The 17,125-nt window shown below is 40.1% G+C and overlaps 1 protein-coding gene across 9 annotated transcripts in view; it reads right to left on the bottom strand.

The window, feature by feature from the left end:
• Positions 1–17,125, bottom strand: part of ap3d1 (adaptor related protein complex 3 subunit delta 1) — a 26,605-nt gene that overhangs the window by 7,162 nt on the left and 2,318 nt on the right. For 2 of the 9 annotated variants that reach the window (XM_034882397.1, XM_034882399.1), the window contains exons 2-25: positions 15,849–15,944; positions 14,932–15,012; positions 14,479–14,559; positions 14,247–14,354; positions 13,903–14,032; positions 13,140–13,279; positions 12,358–12,431; positions 12,188–12,237; positions 12,001–12,050; positions 11,538–11,610; positions 10,029–10,174; positions 9,071–9,219; positions 8,731–8,961; positions 7,520–7,751; positions 7,188–7,333; positions 6,843–6,984; positions 6,541–6,612; positions 5,685–5,760; positions 5,252–5,466; positions 4,757–4,830; positions 4,415–4,438; positions 2,909–3,077; positions 2,513–2,659; positions 2,030–2,083 (exon numbers count right to left, since the gene is read on the bottom strand). In XM_034882397.1, coding sequence (XP_034738288.1) covers positions 2,030–2,083; positions 2,513–2,659; positions 2,909–3,077; positions 4,415–4,438; positions 4,757–4,830; positions 5,252–5,466; positions 5,685–5,760; positions 6,541–6,612; positions 6,843–6,984; positions 7,188–7,333; positions 7,520–7,751; positions 8,731–8,961; positions 9,071–9,219; positions 10,029–10,174; positions 11,538–11,610; positions 12,001–12,050; positions 12,188–12,237; positions 12,358–12,431; positions 13,140–13,279; positions 13,903–14,032; positions 14,247–14,354; positions 14,479–14,559; positions 14,932–15,012; positions 15,849–15,944 — 2,760 coding nt within the window. The remainder of the gene's footprint in view (positions 1–2,029; positions 2,084–2,512; positions 2,660–2,908; positions 3,078–4,414; positions 4,439–4,756; positions 4,831–5,251; positions 5,467–5,684; positions 5,761–6,540; positions 6,613–6,842; positions 6,985–7,187; positions 7,334–7,519; positions 7,752–8,730; positions 8,962–9,070; positions 9,220–10,028; positions 10,175–11,537; positions 11,611–12,000; positions 12,051–12,187; positions 12,238–12,357; positions 12,432–13,139; positions 13,280–13,902; positions 14,033–14,246; positions 14,355–14,478; positions 14,560–14,931; positions 15,013–15,848; positions 15,945–17,125) is intronic. The other 7 variants (XM_034882405.1, XM_034882406.1, XM_034882400.1 and 4 more) reach the window with 6 other exon arrangements.

Raw genomic sequence — 17,125 nt, 5'->3', positions numbered from 1 at the left:
ACACACACACACACACACACACACACACACACACACACACACACACACGTTTGTCACTTCTGGGATGATAGAGGTTAAGTAAAGTTAGGGAGTTCAATCATTCATATATATATAAAAAAAAAAGTCATTTGTGATAGAGCTGCAACCTATGAGCTCTGTGAGACAACAAAACATAAACCTGATTTTCAAAACCAAGTGCGTCACAACATGCAAGAATACTAACCGGCCAAATGAGCTGAACCACAAATGTGCCGGCGTACCCCAAGGTAGGTTTTGTCTGTAGGCAGATGTATTGATTTGGATTGTTGATGCAACTGTGCTACCCAGCCACACAGGCTGCTGATAACAGATTAAAGTGCCTGATTTACAAGATCCTTGTGACAGCCTACATATATAGCCTATCAGAAGCTTCTTATTGGCCAAAATGTCTTGTGCTACTGTGACAAATACAAAATACAAAAAAAAAGAAAAAAGTCTTTCACAAAACATGCATGTATTTAAAAAGGGTAGTGTTTCTAGGTCAGTAGTGCACATGATCTAAACCAGAATTCCTCAAAACCAAAGTTAGAAAGCCTGACGGACCTGGTTTTCACATACCAAACTTTTACAGATGAGAAGGTATGGAAGGCACACAACAAAGTCTGTGCCAACATCTGTTTTAATGTCACAAGCTATAGGGTATGGTTAAAGCAATAGTGTCACATTTTGGGAAATACGCTTATTCACTTTATAGAGTTAGATGAGAAAAGCGATACCACGCTTATATCTGTCTGTTCATTATTGAGACGAGCTAGCAGTCTCTGAGATTAGCTTAGCATAAAAACTGAAAAGAAGGGGGAAATAGCTAGCATGGCTCTCTCCAAAGATAGAGTGGATTTCTGCAACTTTTAATGGCATTGAAGTTTTTCATGAAAACTATTAAAAGGTTAAATAATGCTATTATTTTAAAGGAGAATTCCAGTCAATTTCAACATGTAGCTCTGTAAATCTTGAGTACTGTCGAAAACAATTGGTGCGGTCTACACCGTGTTATGAATTAGCACAACCTTATGCATTTCTTTCACATCTACAGCAGTCAGATTCCCTGTGCTCACTCGGAAGGAATCACTGCACATGGGTAGGCACTTTCAATGAAATGTTGAACATGTTTAGAGGCTAAAAACATGTTTAAAACTGGCCCTATTTAGCCTGGTGGGTGCTAACTCTAGCAGGAGGCTAATATGGTGTAGGCAACACTGATTGGTTTTGTTTTTCTTTCTATTGACAGCAATCCAAATTTACAAGCAACAGAGCAACAGATTTGTTGGAATCGACCGGAATTCTCCTTTAATGTTGTGAATCATTAGGTGAGAGCAAGTTAAAGATGCCCTGTAAAGTTTTCTTGTAACAAAAGTAGAGTGAATCCTTGAGGTCCAACAAACGTGTTGACTGTATTTCCTTCCTCATAAAAACATCGGCAAAGCAGATTTTTTGAATATCTTAAATCCTGAATTATTTACATCAATGTTTACTAGCTAGCGGTCTACAGGAACAAAATGAAATGACTCCAGGCCATATTCCAGAAAACCTCTGCTCATCGGTCACCACAACAACACCAACACCACCAACAACATCTATTTGGAACTCAAGACCGACACAACACCCAGTGAGCAAAACAAATGCTGAGGGAGAGACAGAACCACTGGCACTGTGAAACAAATGCACACATACTGTGTGCACAGACACACTGCACATACACACATGCTGGAAAACAGAGGAAACAAAGCTGTAGAATGAGAGAGGAAAGTGTTATGTGACCTGCGAAAGACAGAAAGTCGTGTCAAAAAGGTAAGGTGCTGAAGATGTGAAAAACTGATCCAAATTAAAAACTGATCCAAATTAAAAAAAAACAATAGAGGGGGAACATATGGCAAAACATGAGGTAGATCAATAAAACCTGGAGTTATGAAAGAAGAAAGTATAAACTGGAGAGATGAACGGAGGAGTGAGAGAGAGAGGGAGAAAGAGAGAAAGAGGGGGGCGACTCAACCTGGGTGTTAGAGGGCACTGGAGCGTTTGAGAGCCAGAAATCCAGATCCGAAACCTAGAAGAGGGCGGGAGGGAGAGGAGTGCAAGGAGGTGAGAGGGGTGAGGGCCAAACAGGTTCTGTATCTACTATTCATGAAAATGGATACAGAGATTACACTGTTCTATTTCATGAATAAATCAAGTATTTGGCCAGAGCCTGTGCAGTCAGCTATGTGGAAACTGATACTTGATCACTAAAGCTGATTGAAACACAGGCTGGGAGGAAGCAATGGAAGGATTGAGTCAATGAAAATGATCAAAGATATCTGTATGCATGTCACCTTTTAGCAGAAACTGTATACTTTATATTTAGTGATATTTTTCATTATGAATTATTTTACACCACATTATTTAAAATAAGGATTCTGGGTCAAATCCTATCTTGGATATAAATTCTGTTGCTAGGTAGAAAACAGGCTTGCTCCACCCTTTTGTAATGACACACCTCAGCAGTGGTAGAGGTGGGCGGTGCAGCCACCTCACTGGTTTCTTCTGATTGGCCCACAGGCTCGTCCGCCTGTCCTCCGAGAAGATCCTCCCCCTTTTCTTCAGATTTGTGTTTCTTCTTCTTCTTCTTGTCTTCTTTGCTCTTCTGCAAAAAGAAAACAAAAACAGGAGAATAAATTCAGCTCCGTTTCACAACAAGGTTAAGAACCACAACCTCTGATTCATTACGTCCTGACTGTTGACAGCTTCTTCTCGTTCCGCCCGCCCCTCGCTCAAACCGCTCCATAAATCTGATCTACTGGTTTTAAGAAGCAGTTTCAGCTGCTAGACAGACTGAGGTGAGTGTGGTTTGCAGGAGATAGGGGGAGAATAATCCTGTACACGTTACCCTCACCTTCCTATCCCTGTCTTTATCCTTCTTCTTCTCGCTCTTCTCTTTGCTGCTCTTCTTCTTGGTCTCCTGTGACACGGCACTCTCTGCATCTCCATCTTGAGCTGGGCTTTTGAGAACCTCTGCTGCACGGTGCGACCTGACTGGAAGCTTCTCGCTGTCGGCAAGTGGCCTGGATAGACAAAAATGCACAGACACACATTTTGACCTTGTTTAGATGAGGACTTATGAGGCGATTATTGTCCGCCTGGAGTTAGTGCCATCGTCTGAAAAATATTGTATAACTTCATGTTTTTTATTTTAGTAAGTATTCTGTTCTCTGGTAGAAAAGCTGAACAAGGGTTGTAGTGTGCAGCAATCCACTGTATTCAGGCACATATTCTGCACTGTGGAGCAGCCAGGTCTCATTCAAAGCGTTGAGTTAAGCCATTCCTCTGGCAGAGCTAGAAGCACTATAACTTCCCCAGACAGCGAGAAACTACACCAATAAATTCCTCCATATTGAACTGTTAAGAGATGACAGAGTCAGAGTTTATTTCCCCGAGCCGACCCTTTAAAGCAATAACCAAATGCACTGCAGCCCCCTGCTGGTTGTTCTCCATAAAAGTCATAACACTTGTGCTTTTATTTTCAGTTTAGCTTTACTTAGTTTGCAGGATGCATTTATTATTTTGGTTTTAACTTAAATAGTTTTATTTCTTCTTCTTTTTTTATTATATAGGAAGAAAAGTGTCCTGTACAAGAAATCCATGTCAGAATTTTCTAAAGACAGTTTCCTCCAGGTGTTTTCAAGTTTTCCGGAACAATCTCTCCTCTTCTTAATTTCTTAGTCTTAAAAATGAGTTTAACCTCATACTAATAAAAAACAATGGGACAAGATCAACTGTAAATCATAGCGTTGGTCTCAGGGCACATGTGCTTGTTATTAGGGCAGGCAGGGAGAAGTATCCATTTGAAAAACAGCCGGCGAGAATTTGGATACATGAAGCATATTGATGCTGATGGTCTTCTCTAAAATATAAAAAATAAAAAATGAAAAAAACAGCCAATATGCTTTTTAGAAGCCTATTCCAGAAGGACAGCTGGTGAAAAATTAATTCATGAGAACATCAGCAGCAGCCAGCTAAAAATTATCTTGTTTATTTTTGTTTACTATGAAACAATGCAAGTCTTATCAAAGAGATACAGTAATTATTGATAATACTTTTACTTTGAAGGCCAGAGAAATCATAGAATAGTTTGTTTGGAAAAAGAGTGATATGCTGCTGATATTGTCAAGCTTATAGAAGTTTTTTTTAAAAGGAGCAGGGTAAGAGAAAAGGGAAGGATATATATTGAAAAACTAGGAAAGAAGAGCAAAAAGAGGAAGCAGGTATTGCAAACTCCAAATGCAGAATATAAAAAGGAGAGCTATGTTTGTGAAAGGAGCGAGACAGCTATTTTAAGATTTTAAGGCAATCCATGTACTGTCGAGGCCAGGTCCTGTGGCTGGGGTGCTACAGTACTCACCTGCGTCCAGCCATCTCCATCAAGCTGCCCACACAAAGAGGCAGTAATGGGTGTATGTAGGCATAGAAAAGAGGAAGCAGAAAGCAATGAGAACGAGTTGGAGGAGGGAAAGGGTAGAGTCACATCGGCTGTGACACTACAGCCGGGAAGGTTAGGAAATAGTCACGCTGAGAAAATAACCAGATTTAAAAAAGTCATACGAGATTCAACTGAACAACAAAACAGTGTCCCTCAGCTCTACATTTGAACTGAAAATCCCAGTTTTTTTTTTTTTTTTACATTTATGTATGTCTTAGTATATGTAGAGTACATATACAGTACATCTAAATGCTGTGGACTCACTTGTCCAGGTCGATGTCCAGGGCTTTATGAGGGTCATTGGGATCTTTGTCATCATCATCACTGGGTAAGGCATTCTGAAGTAATGAGAGGGCATAAAATCAATAAAACAGAATAAATAAATATATATCAACAACACATAAAATGAAATCTGCCGACATATTGACACCAGTCTCCGAGATGAAAACCCAATAAACAAAGCAAACGATTGTGGTATTTTATTCTGACTGAGATAAATCTCCACATTCATACAGTTTCTGTATGTAATTGTGCTTTGGTCAATAATAAACTCAGTAATGTGTAAACAGCATTACAATATAATCAGAGAGGAAAATGGATATATCCTTCGCTTTTCTCAGTTAATTCCAGTTTTTTGTTGTGTAGAAATTACTGATACTGTCTAACGCACAGAATTACACTGAAATCAAATGTCTTTTATTACTACACGATGCCTGTCAATCTAAAACTCCTTGTCATGTTTACACAGCTTCAGCGTACCTCTGGCATCTCCTCGGTAACAATGTCGACCATGTGCGCAGGCGTGATGTCCTCCTCACTCTCTGGGCCTGAATCATGTCTCTTCCCTCGGCCGCTGCGCTTTTCTTTCCTCTTCTTCTTCTCTTTCTTCTTCTTTTCTGCTTTGTCTTTCTGCCGACGCTCCTCTTCCAGTTTTACGTACTGGTCAGACATGGGCAGACCTGTGGGAGAGAAGACTGCAATATGTATTATGTCATATTTTAATAAATAGACAAATATAGAAAAAAACATCTGCAGATAACGCAAAAACATAAGAGAACTATGTGACTATTTCAATTAGATTGTAGCATAACCTCTAATACAATGGCCGTAAAGTATATAATAAAGTTAATAATTTTGAGAGTTGAGATTTTGAAAGAAGTGTTTGCGATAGTGTTAAAACAGTTTGTGCTACCTGGGACTTTAAGAGGCACGCTGAGGTCAATCTGCACGACAGGGATGTGCTCCACTCCAGGGGCCTCCTGGTACACCTACAGAGAGGACACATTCATTTAAATAAAGTCTCAAATAGCCAGACCTAAGTCCAGACTGCTGTGTCAGAACAAAGAGAAAGGTCAGGAAGCACCTAATATAATTCTGCTATCAAAAAATCAAATCTCTGGCTTGATTGAATTAAAAAAAAAAAAAGAAAAAAAAAATCCCAATCGTCTTGGGCGGCGCTGAACCCCGGATGCAGCAACAGTGCACTTGCAAAATAGACAGCGGAGAAAGTGGAGGGAGAGGAGAATAACAGCCAAAATAGCTGACCGATGGCAGGCTTATATCCACAGTCTACATCCAGGAAGTCAGACTAAAGCTATTAGATGTGTTTGACCAAATGCAGCGATGCCAATATTAAGGTGATATTGTTGGGCTGACTATAGATGCTTTCACAAAATATTAACACAATGAGTTTTGATAAATAATCACCAATAATGTGGATACAATGACAAAGTGGGCAAAGGCAAATAATAAAAACCGCTAGTAAGTTCGGTAAGTTCAGAAAATTACATCACTTTAGTGTAATGCCGCCTTTAAAACCAAGAAAAGACAACACTTTTGTCAAAATTCAAGAGTTTATCTAGCCTCATATATAGATGTTGATATCTCGCCCAGCCCTAGGTCAGACTACTTCTAACATGACTTGATATACATTTTATACTCAAGTCTAACTGCATGTATTTCATATACTGTAACTATTACTTACGACAACAGACTGGATTCAACAGACATGTAAAAAGCTGAGAGTGATGATGACTAGGTAAGCACACCTTCTGAGAGGACGGGGAGGACTTGATGTAGAACGGGTTGTTGGCTTGCTCCTGCTTTCTGGCTTCTCTCCTCTGGCAGAGGGTGAAGAAAAAAAACAGGTGCATGAATTAATCAATTAAGGCACGGTCTCCCTCAGTTTGCCAGGAGAGAGGGGAACAACTTGGGAAGTTAGCTTCACAGCATGTTTGCATCATATATAAATGCCATGACCCCACACACCCACCCACCCACCCACACCCACACACTCACACAAAATGGTGCTTGTACGGTTTAACCATGCTACAATGACAGACCAGCTCACCTTCGCCAGTTCCTTCTCGTCTACCTCTGTGTGCCGGGGCCGGGAGTGTTTGGGCTCCTCCTTGGCAAAAATAGCCCTGGGCTGCTCATCCTCAGACTCACTCTCAGATGGAGGCTCGTTGATCCAGGCATCCAAGTCCAGACTGAACAAACAAACTGCGTTACACTTCACTGGTCCAGCTTCACAGAGACATACAGGCTTTAGCCAATCTTGCTGGTGGATCACAATGCTATGAACAAGTGCTATGGGTTTTACTGTCAAACTATATAATATTGTAGTTCTAAGGACTTTTTCCAACATGTGTGTGTGTGTTCGACAAGATGTTTATGTACGTAGTCAACTCACCCTTCAGGAACAGGCACTTTCTTCTGTGCCTTGGGGGCAACAGGGTTGAGTTCTCCAGCAAACAGAGCAATGACTTCCTCCGCTATTTCTACGTCCTTCTGTTGCAGTTTCTGGATGTACTTGACCAGCTGAAGGATGCAAGACGCCTGAGGACATGACAGAAGGTGAGGCAGACAGGGAGATTAGCAGTCAATTACCAGATTTGTCATTAGTAACTAACCTTCTGTGGTACAGTATATGATGCCAAAGGTCAAAGGGTAAAAAAGTTAGAATCTGTGTTTAGGTTTGGGAAAAAAAAAGTTCTGACTGTACTATATGCATCTCTCTCTTACCCTCTCCTGCACCTCAAGGTTGGCGCTCTGGACAAACAAAGGAAGCCTGTCTATCATCAGCTGGCTGGTTTCCTGTGCGGCTGTGCTGTCCGTGTTTCCCTCCTGGCTCTTCAGGATGGTGGCAAACAGCTTGGCTGCATTCTGCACATACACTGCCTGGATGTGGCCCGGTAGGGTGGCCACCTTGGGCCGCAGCATAGCCTCTAGCGTCTGCGTTGGGTTGTCCAAGTGTCTACGGAGAGGCGGTGGATTAAGAGAAAGGCCTGATTGAAAACTACACTGGACAGCAATACTCATGCAATTTCCGGGATGACATTGATGTTATTTCAGAAACCAATTTAAAGACTCAAATTAGCATTGCTGTGATAAAAACAAAAGATTGTGTCAAGCCACAATTAGGGATTCACCGATCCGACATTTTCAGTCCTGATACTGAGGCCAAGGCTTTGTGTATCTGTAAATACCCGATACCAATCCAATACTGTTGTTGAATTAATAATAAACTGTATACCTTCCACCTTATAACTTCCTTCCACCATGTAAGAGACTGAAGGCACCAGACTTTCCTAACTAAACATTACTTTCCTAACCAAGACAAAATAATAGATTGGTGCATGATGCTTTTGGATGTGCTTGATTAAATTGGTAGTATTGTACTTTGCAGTACTATCACCACTCCTCGAAACATTTACTTTGCATACACTGCAAACAGCCAATATACTAGTTGGCGTGGCAAGCGTAAACTATCTCCACACAGCTGACTCTGGCTTGCTCCGTGTTGCTTAACGGTTAACTCAACTCTTCCAGCATGCAACACCCGTGCTGCTGATGAGTGGCGTAGGATGTGCTGCGACGGAGAAAAAAAAAAAACTAGATCTGTTAATTTTGCCAATCCAGCTATTTTGTCCATATCAGGGCTGATAACCGATCTTAATGATGATAAAAGAGGAAGGAAACAGAGGTGGGAGGCACAGTATCTGAACCAAGCTGTCAAGTCTTCTCCCTACGAATTCATTGTTACAGGATACTGGGGTCTTGGGATATCTTGTTATCATCATAATACAGTCCTGACATTGTTATGCATAGTTGTTGACTTACTTCAAGTTTACCTTCTCTATTGGGTTCAACTGTCAATAACTGTGTGCTGGTGGTTTCACCCCTACACCAGTGTGTATAGGGGTGAAACATTGCAATGAGATAAATCAACATACTCTGAGAATTCACCGCAGATCCAGGCAGCGGCATACAACACTTCACAGATGCCCTTTCGCTGCACATTGCCGGTCAACAGGTGGGCGTTGTCCAGCAGAGTGGCCATCTGGGCAACAGCAAAGACCCGGATGGCTTTGACCCGAATGGCCACATCCAGCATCTGAGAGGCAATGAGGTGGCCATGGCGTGTGCCCTCTAATCGGGTCAGCTCCACCAGGATACTAATGTACCTGTCAAGCAGATATTAGGAGCTGTGGTTGAATATATGTCATAAGGAAAATTAAACGTTAACAAAATATGAAGTGAAATATAAGACAATGCCGGTGTGGAGTAACTGACCATTCAAAGTTGGTAATGTACTGGTAGTTGCTCTGGCTGCAGATGTCGATGATCTTAGTGAGCAGTTCATCTCTGTAGGTGGTTCCTTCTGCTTTGTCCACATGCAGCATCAGCTTCTTTACAATCTCCATCAAGTTCTTTTTGGATACCTGGGAGAGCAGACACCAGTTCAACAACTATCTCATTTAAACGCATGAATGTAAGTCTTTAAAAGATCAGTTGGTCTACTCAGGCAGAGAGAGACAGAGATGTCCTCAAAACGGCTTTAAAACTAAGAGGGCCCAATTGACTATGCAATTTTTGTACTGTGAATAAATCACAAAATATTTCCATGTGACATAATTAGAGGTGTTAGGATTCAATTTTAAGGTTGATTTAGTTTTTAATAATAGCAACTTTTTTTTTCCTCAACAGGAAAATTACTGACAGTAATGCCACAATAAGAGCAATCAGATGGTAGAAGACTACTTTCCAACAACAGTTTAAGTTTTAAAAAATGAAAAAGTGCAATTGAATGCACCATTAGGTTGACAAAGTGACATGGTTGAACCATGGAGTCTCGCCGGAGCCCACATGCATCTTTGTGGCCATGGTGTCTGGAAAAGTCAAGCTGCAGGCTACCGGTAAGCTAAAGTTCTCCGGTCTTTAGCTGCTTGCTACCTGCCTTTTTTTTTTTCTTTGGATGTGAGCAAGTAGGTCCATTTAAAATAAATTCGTGACACCCTTGGACAAAATATATCACACAAGAACTGGTACGGAGTTTACACCATCTGCAGATGGTATGTCAACTATTTTAGCCAGGAATATTGCCGTTTCCCGATGAACAATACCAGCTAACTCTGCATTTACTTATAGCAAAAATAAAACCGCGATTATCTGGCACTACATTGTTAGTAAGTAGTTAAGATGCGAATTAACTGAAAAATATTGATGTAAAAAAAATGTCTTTGCTTCATACCATGCCGTAGAGCAGGTCCAGAGCTCTCAGGCGAATGGACTCATCCTTGTCGTCCAGACACTGGAGGATGAGGTCCTTATGAGACTGCACTGACTTGGGGTGGGTCTTTAGGATCTTTGACATTGCCAGAAGGCCCAGGTACTTCACTACAAAAACAAAATTGGCCTTAACGCATTTAAAAAAAAAAAAGACATGCTTTTACACTTAGCTCTCACCCTAGCAACTAAATATGTATACAGTACTTCTATCAGCTGACATTATTCTCTAAATTTACAACAAAGTATGCTTTTATTACACTTTCCTTTTCAAGTTCCTATCATATATAAACCTGTCTGTAGAAAAAGATCCACAGTTTCCACAGGACAGAGAACTCTTTTGAAACTGGAATATTTGTTTAAAAAAAAAAAAAAATGTTCATTACACTTACTACTACTACTACTACTACTACTACTACTACTACTACTTACCTACTGCACTTCCCTACATCTAGTCACTCTATAAGGCCTAGCTGGCTGCATCTAGAAAATATTTATATGTAAATATTACATGAACAATTTACTGTGGTGTTATCTTCCATGGATTAATCTATAAAAAAAATATATATGGAAATGACAAACAAAATATCGCAAAGGAAGGAACACAAAACATACAATGAAAAGGACATACAGTGTACAACACACACATAATCACACACACACACACACACACTGGACACAGTTTTGTTTTGCTTTTTCCTCTTGTCGAATTCCTGCTGCTCTTCCTATTCATCAAACAGATTTTTAAAGATTTGGAAATCTGCTGAATCATGGCCTTTCATTCAATCCCCTAATTTGGCAGAGACAAATGCCTCTCAAGTTCTTGGATCAATAAGTGTGTGCGTAGTGACCTTGTGGGTAATGGGAGGCTGGTTACTGCAGTGAATACATTGCAGAAATGACGGGGGACCACAGCCCTATTTTTACTTACTGATTCTACCAAACAAAGTATCTTCACAATCCAGGAAAGGTCTGGCCTTTCACCTTCTTTACTTTAGGAAAGTGTTATACCTAAAGCATGACTATAAGGTATGGTAAAATACTAAACAAAACCTAAAAGCACAGGTTCAAAGTCTGCTCTATAAACATCAGAGGTCTATAATCTACTCCATGCACAAAACTATCTATGTATGGGTGTCCAGATAACTCGAATGGCTGGATGAAATATTCTCATCTCCAACTGGGAGTGTATATACAGAGTCAAGCCCTATGTTTAAGAATGGCAAACTGGAAAAGTTATCCCTTTCAAATAAAGTAACAAACCAGGAAAACCCCGCTGTAGGTTGTTCACTTTCTGTATCAATCGTGGGATTTGGGTGTTCAAGTGGCAGTGCCTTAAATGAAAAGGTACTCTAATTGAGAGAGGGACTGTAATAATGTTCGAGTTATCCAGAGTCAGGGGGTCTACGTTGTCATCTAAGAGGGTGGACTGTTCCATAGTCAGAAACACGCAGACAATGAGAAAATGACACACTGCAGGCATTGACAGAGGGCTCACAGTTCTGGTCCGAGTCTTCTATCAGGATTCGCAGTTTCTGCACACAGAGCTGAAAGAAAGAAAGAGAGCAAGAGAAAAGGGGTGGGGAGGGGGTGGGAGATCCATTAACACCTCTCCACATCAGACTGCTCACACTTCAAAAAACATAAATGAGACAAACAAGTGGGGGAAAAGGGGCTTATAGTCAATGGCGAAAAAAACTTATTTGATCATGCATAACTGACAGTCACAACTGAAAACAAGGGGAAAAACAGCTTTGATGAGTCCTGCTAGCATGTTTTAAGTTGAATAGTTGCCAATAGGTTTGAACAGAAAGACTTGCATACAGAAAGGAAAATGGTGAAAATCATGTATTGTGGAGCCACTGGGGTGGAAAGGGTTATGACCAAATTAACCACAAGAATGTGCAGATGGAGGAGTGGACCTCAGAGAGGCTTACCTGGATACTAGCACTGTGGTTAGGCATCCCAGAGGACAAGGAAATCAACACTGCAATTTAGGATGAAAAAAAAAAAATCTGTTAGAGCTGAATATGACCAAAACTTTTTTTTTTTTTTAATGACTGAAATAAGAGCAAAGCACACGTCAAATTGAATGAGACCACTACATTGCACACATTGACTGACCTGCAATCACAGTGTTGACACATTCATACAGCAGAGACATGGCAGAGGTACTGTGAGAGAGGACAGGGTAAGAAACAGAAAGAGGGTGCAGATTATTATTGACATACACGTCAGATCACACTACCTTTACCATTTGTGTAAAATCTTCTGATTAAGGGATCTAATCTCACCTGTGGATTAAGTTTGTCAGAGGTTCGATCAGCTTCTTTCCCAACCGTGGCTCCAGTGGTGTGAGTGCACCAAACTGTAAAACATTTACATAGAGTGCCATGACACAGCAGAATTAAAACTCTTTTCATACATGTTGATGGATTCAAGGAGTTATGTGAAAATGTGCTGTAATTTACTTGTATTTGACATGAAACAAGTGTAAGAGAGAGGATGTGAACTTGTTAATTTAGGAAAGTGGTGGTTCTGTTTACATAAATACAACTTGCTAAACAATGCAACGCATCATGTGTCTTCACTGTGATTTGGTCAATTACGGCCAATACTGGTGGAGAAACTAGTATCGCTTCCTCTTCTATGATGGATTTATTCCTTTATGACTGGTACAATACTGCAGTGGTGCACAGTTACTGGTATGTTGCAGTTTATCCATGGTAATAAGTAGAGATAGAAATAGATAGGATTGAATGCCATGGATCTTTCTTTTATTATATACAGTAATTTGACAGTCAGTAATAACTGCTAAACAAATTGACTACTTCAAGGTCTTTTAAGGTTTTTTTCGGGGGCTAAATTACATTGTATCGGATAGGTGCATAGACTCGCATACTCGCAGATACTGATATCAGCATTTTATCGGCGCCTGAGGCATTTTTGACACTGGTATCGGTATCAGAACAACCTAGTAATAATAGCATGGCCGTAATTTAAGACCACATGGAATATTTCTACACCAATCCATAACCTCTTCAAAAGGCACGTCCCCTGTATCCTGCTGACGTACCAGCTTGATGATCTTAATGAGAACCCAGTTATTAGTAGAGGAGGTCATGAGTTTGAAGAAGAGTGGGGCCAGAGACAGGTAGTTCTTGGGATTTCTCCGAGCCAGCTCACAGATCACATTTACTGCTGCGGACTGGACACCTAAAAAAAGCAACAAAGATGAAAATTAAAAGTAATATGAATAAAAGTAATTAAAGTTAATACATTAAACATACTAAAATAAAACGAAAATGGAATTTGTGTGTTTATTGGTCTTAGAGTGAATTAAGTATGACTAAAAAACAGTAATGTACAATAATATGGCATAACACAGGCAAAGAAAAAACATGTTAATGTATAAAAGCTATGCAGTGTGGCAAGTGTCAGTAAGTGTAAACCTATTTTTGTCCCAAAAGAATTCATAAAAACGCGTGCAGAAATGTCTTAGAGAACAGTAAATACCGTCTCACTGATGTATAGTAAAGAAGTGGGATACCACTGGCATGTCACATGCCATAAAGCCAGATACATGTCCTGCGAGATGTTTTTGTCTTTGCAACCAAAATACTCTTTAATTTTAATCTGTTTATTGATCCCCAATGGGGAAATTACAATTCATAAGTCTTGTGAGTTGTTGAATATTGCCAGACAGCCCTGGCAGTGGCATTATAAGAAATGAGCCTTCCTTAATCTCATATTCTTAAATGCTGAATAATTAATAGGGTTCAGGTGACAAAGCACAAGCTTCCTGCGTAACAGACTGAATGCAGTGTCTTTCCTGATACCTGGGTCTGGGTCCTCCAGTTTCTCCTTGAGTCTGGGGAAAGCTGGTCGCAGGGACTCTGGGTATTTCAGAAACACCTTGTACATGATCAACACCGCTTTCTTTCTGATGTAGGGTTTAGTGTGTGACATCTAGGTTGGAGAAAAAAAAGAAAAGAAAAAAAGTAAAATAGACAGTTGTGTTCAAGCTGGAAAATTAATTAACTCCTCTTCTTGACTGCAAAGTTCGGAGGTAAATAAAGCCATGGCAAGAGCTAACGAGAGGAAATTAACTGTAGCCGGAAAAAAATACTAAAGAGCACAAATCCTTGTTTGTAAGCCTCTTGACATACTCCCCATGACTCACCAGTGTCATGATGTCATTGGCCAGGTCCCGCGCCAAGTCAGGGGTCACAAAACAAGAGAGGCCAGTGAGGGCAACACCTGTGTCATACTGGTTGGGACTGCTGAGATCCTGGAAGAGAAAAAGAAGAAAAGAAAATTACTAAAAGGAATAGTCGGCAGGACCGAATAAGGTTGGACGAGGAATTAATTACTAGAGATATTCGTAGAGCACACAGAAGAAGAAAACCACTGACCTTTCGGATCTGATTGGTTGTCAGCATGATGACATCAGTGCTCTCGTGAAAGCACTGCGAGGCCGCCAGGTAGCCAATCCTCTGGAGGAAGAAAAAACGAGCAGAAGGAATGACATACTGTGTTGCATTTTAACTGTAACTACACTTTATATTTCAGTACAGTGCTATTATTACAAACAATTACCAACCTGCAACAGTTCCATGGAGATGCAGCTATACAGTACAAAGCGACTATTCCTTGTGCTTTTTTTGGGTGAGTTTCTATGGGGCTAAATAAACTTAAATGCTACAGAAAAGGACCGTTTGGGAGTGTGACTGTATTTCAACAATCATTTCCTGAGAGATCTACACTTGGGCGTACACCACAAACACAACATCATGACCTTTAATCCAGATTGTGACCAGGTTAACTGTTGTGCATTTCCAGGACCTTAGATTATATTCCAATGGTACCTTGTATGTGAACTTGGAGGAGCTCATGACTTCAACGATGTTAAAAGCGGCCCAGCTGACATCATAGCCCAGCATCTGAAGCTGTAACACAGAAAAAAAAGAGACAACGAGGGACGTGGGTGAATAAAAAGAGGAGAGGGGGTCCATCCCAGGCTGCCCCGTGAAGCACAGAGAGGCTAAATGATTTGTGCTGAAAGCTAAAAAGACAGAGTGCTTTTATTTTAACAGAAATCATACACTGTTCTCAATAAGTGCTGGCTGCTACCTATTAGGCTGTGCAGTGACTAATCATTTAAAAAACAAAACATTTTTTCATGTTCTAAAATGTTGCACTGGTTTTTATGAGAGAAAAAAATTCCGATTCAGCATAATGCTTTTTGAATAAAAATACATAATATACAAAGAACAAGGTCTGTGTGCGGCAGAATTTGAGATTGTAAGCATTGTCAACGCAACATGCTGCACTTGCGGTGTGAAACAGTTTGAACATATTGAAAAGGCACCAAAATCAATGCCTGCGCCAAACCAAATCTTCTCTTGCTGCCGTTTAGGTTAATTTGAGACAGAATACATACATAATTACAATTATATTTCTTATTTGCTTTAGGGTCATATTACAAACCACATAGTTATTAAGTTTGTATTAGAATCCAATCTTATGTGTTTGGTTAGTTTTCTTTTTTGTTAATCCTGGGTTGAATATATATATAAATATATATAAATAAAAAATGGATTACCCTGATAGTGCTATTAAAATAATGAGACTCGGGTCAAAGAAACAAAAATAGGCTTACACAGAGCCAAACAATGATGGTGTATGTGTATTACACACAGGTGTATTACTGTATGCGTATCAGTGCCTATGTATCAAGGCAGAAAGAGGCAGTGATTCTGTGGAGGGTGTTGAGAGATCTTACGTAGGTGAGCTTGCACACAGCATTGGCTTTGACAGCGATGTTGTCCTGCTTGAGCTCCTGTTTGATCTCGTCGATGCATGTGGAGATGTACTTGGCCTGAGGGCAGACAATGGAAGAGGACAAACAGAAACCAGATCATTTAGATGTGGGAGGCCGCCACCAAGCACCAGGAACAAAATAAAAAAAATCCTGTTTGCTGCCAGCCAGCCGAGGCTGGAGCGGAATGATTGTTTTGCAAGTCCCAAGTCAAATCAAGTCAGGCAAGTTTAAAAACGTATCCTAGACATTATAAAGTCACAATACTGGCTTCATCTCTTAATATGCTTCCGGCATCAGTCAAATTTCTTTTTCTGTAAGTCAATCAAACTCAGTCACAAGCCATTGGTGTTGGATGCAGTTATGCCAAATCTAAAGTCATCAGATAAATGACTTGTGTGCTCCACAGTTGTGCTAGCCAGTTTCTGACCACTGTGTAAGGCTGAACTATTTTGAAAAAAAAAAAATCTAATTGCAATTTTCCTGATAGATATTGCGATTATTATTTGAGTTGCAATTTTTGTTTTCAGCTTCATATTGCACCTTCTACAATCAGGTTAAATAAAAGTAATACAAAATGAATGAAGGATCTACTGGAAATAAGACATTTCTATGAAACAATCTAGGATATGTAACATTATTCCAGCATTTATCTTATTTAAAAAAAGAATATAATAATTAAAAGAGAAATATAAATAAATCAAAGGCAACACCGAACATTCAACTATATATTTCATATTTGATTAATCGCATGTCTTCACGATTAGGTTATCACATTCTTTTAAACTGCGATTTCGATTAGAAAACAATTCATTGTTCAGCCCTATTACTGTAATACAACATCATTTTTGAGGCCCTGTTCCAAGTCGCAGTTGAAATATGGCATGTGGCTTTGGCTTGTAGACCAATAACATTTTCTTCCTCGATGGACAACTCTGACACTCACTTGTCTATGACGCCTTAATCAATGAGCCCAATCCTATGAATGATAAAAAAGCCGGAGTTATGACCCCTGTTATAATACACTATATTTTCGGAAATAGAGAGAGCCAAATTGGTACATTTCATTAATAAGTGGAGGGCAAGTTCAGTTAGACCTCTAGATAGAGCAATCAGTCAAACATCGTTGAGCAGCAACCTTGCAAAAACCCATACACATGTAGCAGTAAAGAGTCTGAGTGTCTGCTGGTCATGTGTGTGCAGTCATGAGACAGCACAGTGACAGAAGGGAGGGGGGGGGG

This window comes from Etheostoma cragini, chromosome 9 (genome assembly GCF_013103735.1).
Source record: "Etheostoma cragini isolate CJK2018 chromosome 9, CSU_Ecrag_1.0, whole genome shotgun sequence".
In the NCBI taxonomy this organism is placed as follows: Eukaryota; Metazoa; Chordata; class Actinopteri; order Perciformes; family Percidae; genus Etheostoma; species Etheostoma cragini.
This window is presented reverse-complemented; position numbering and strand designations above follow the sequence as displayed.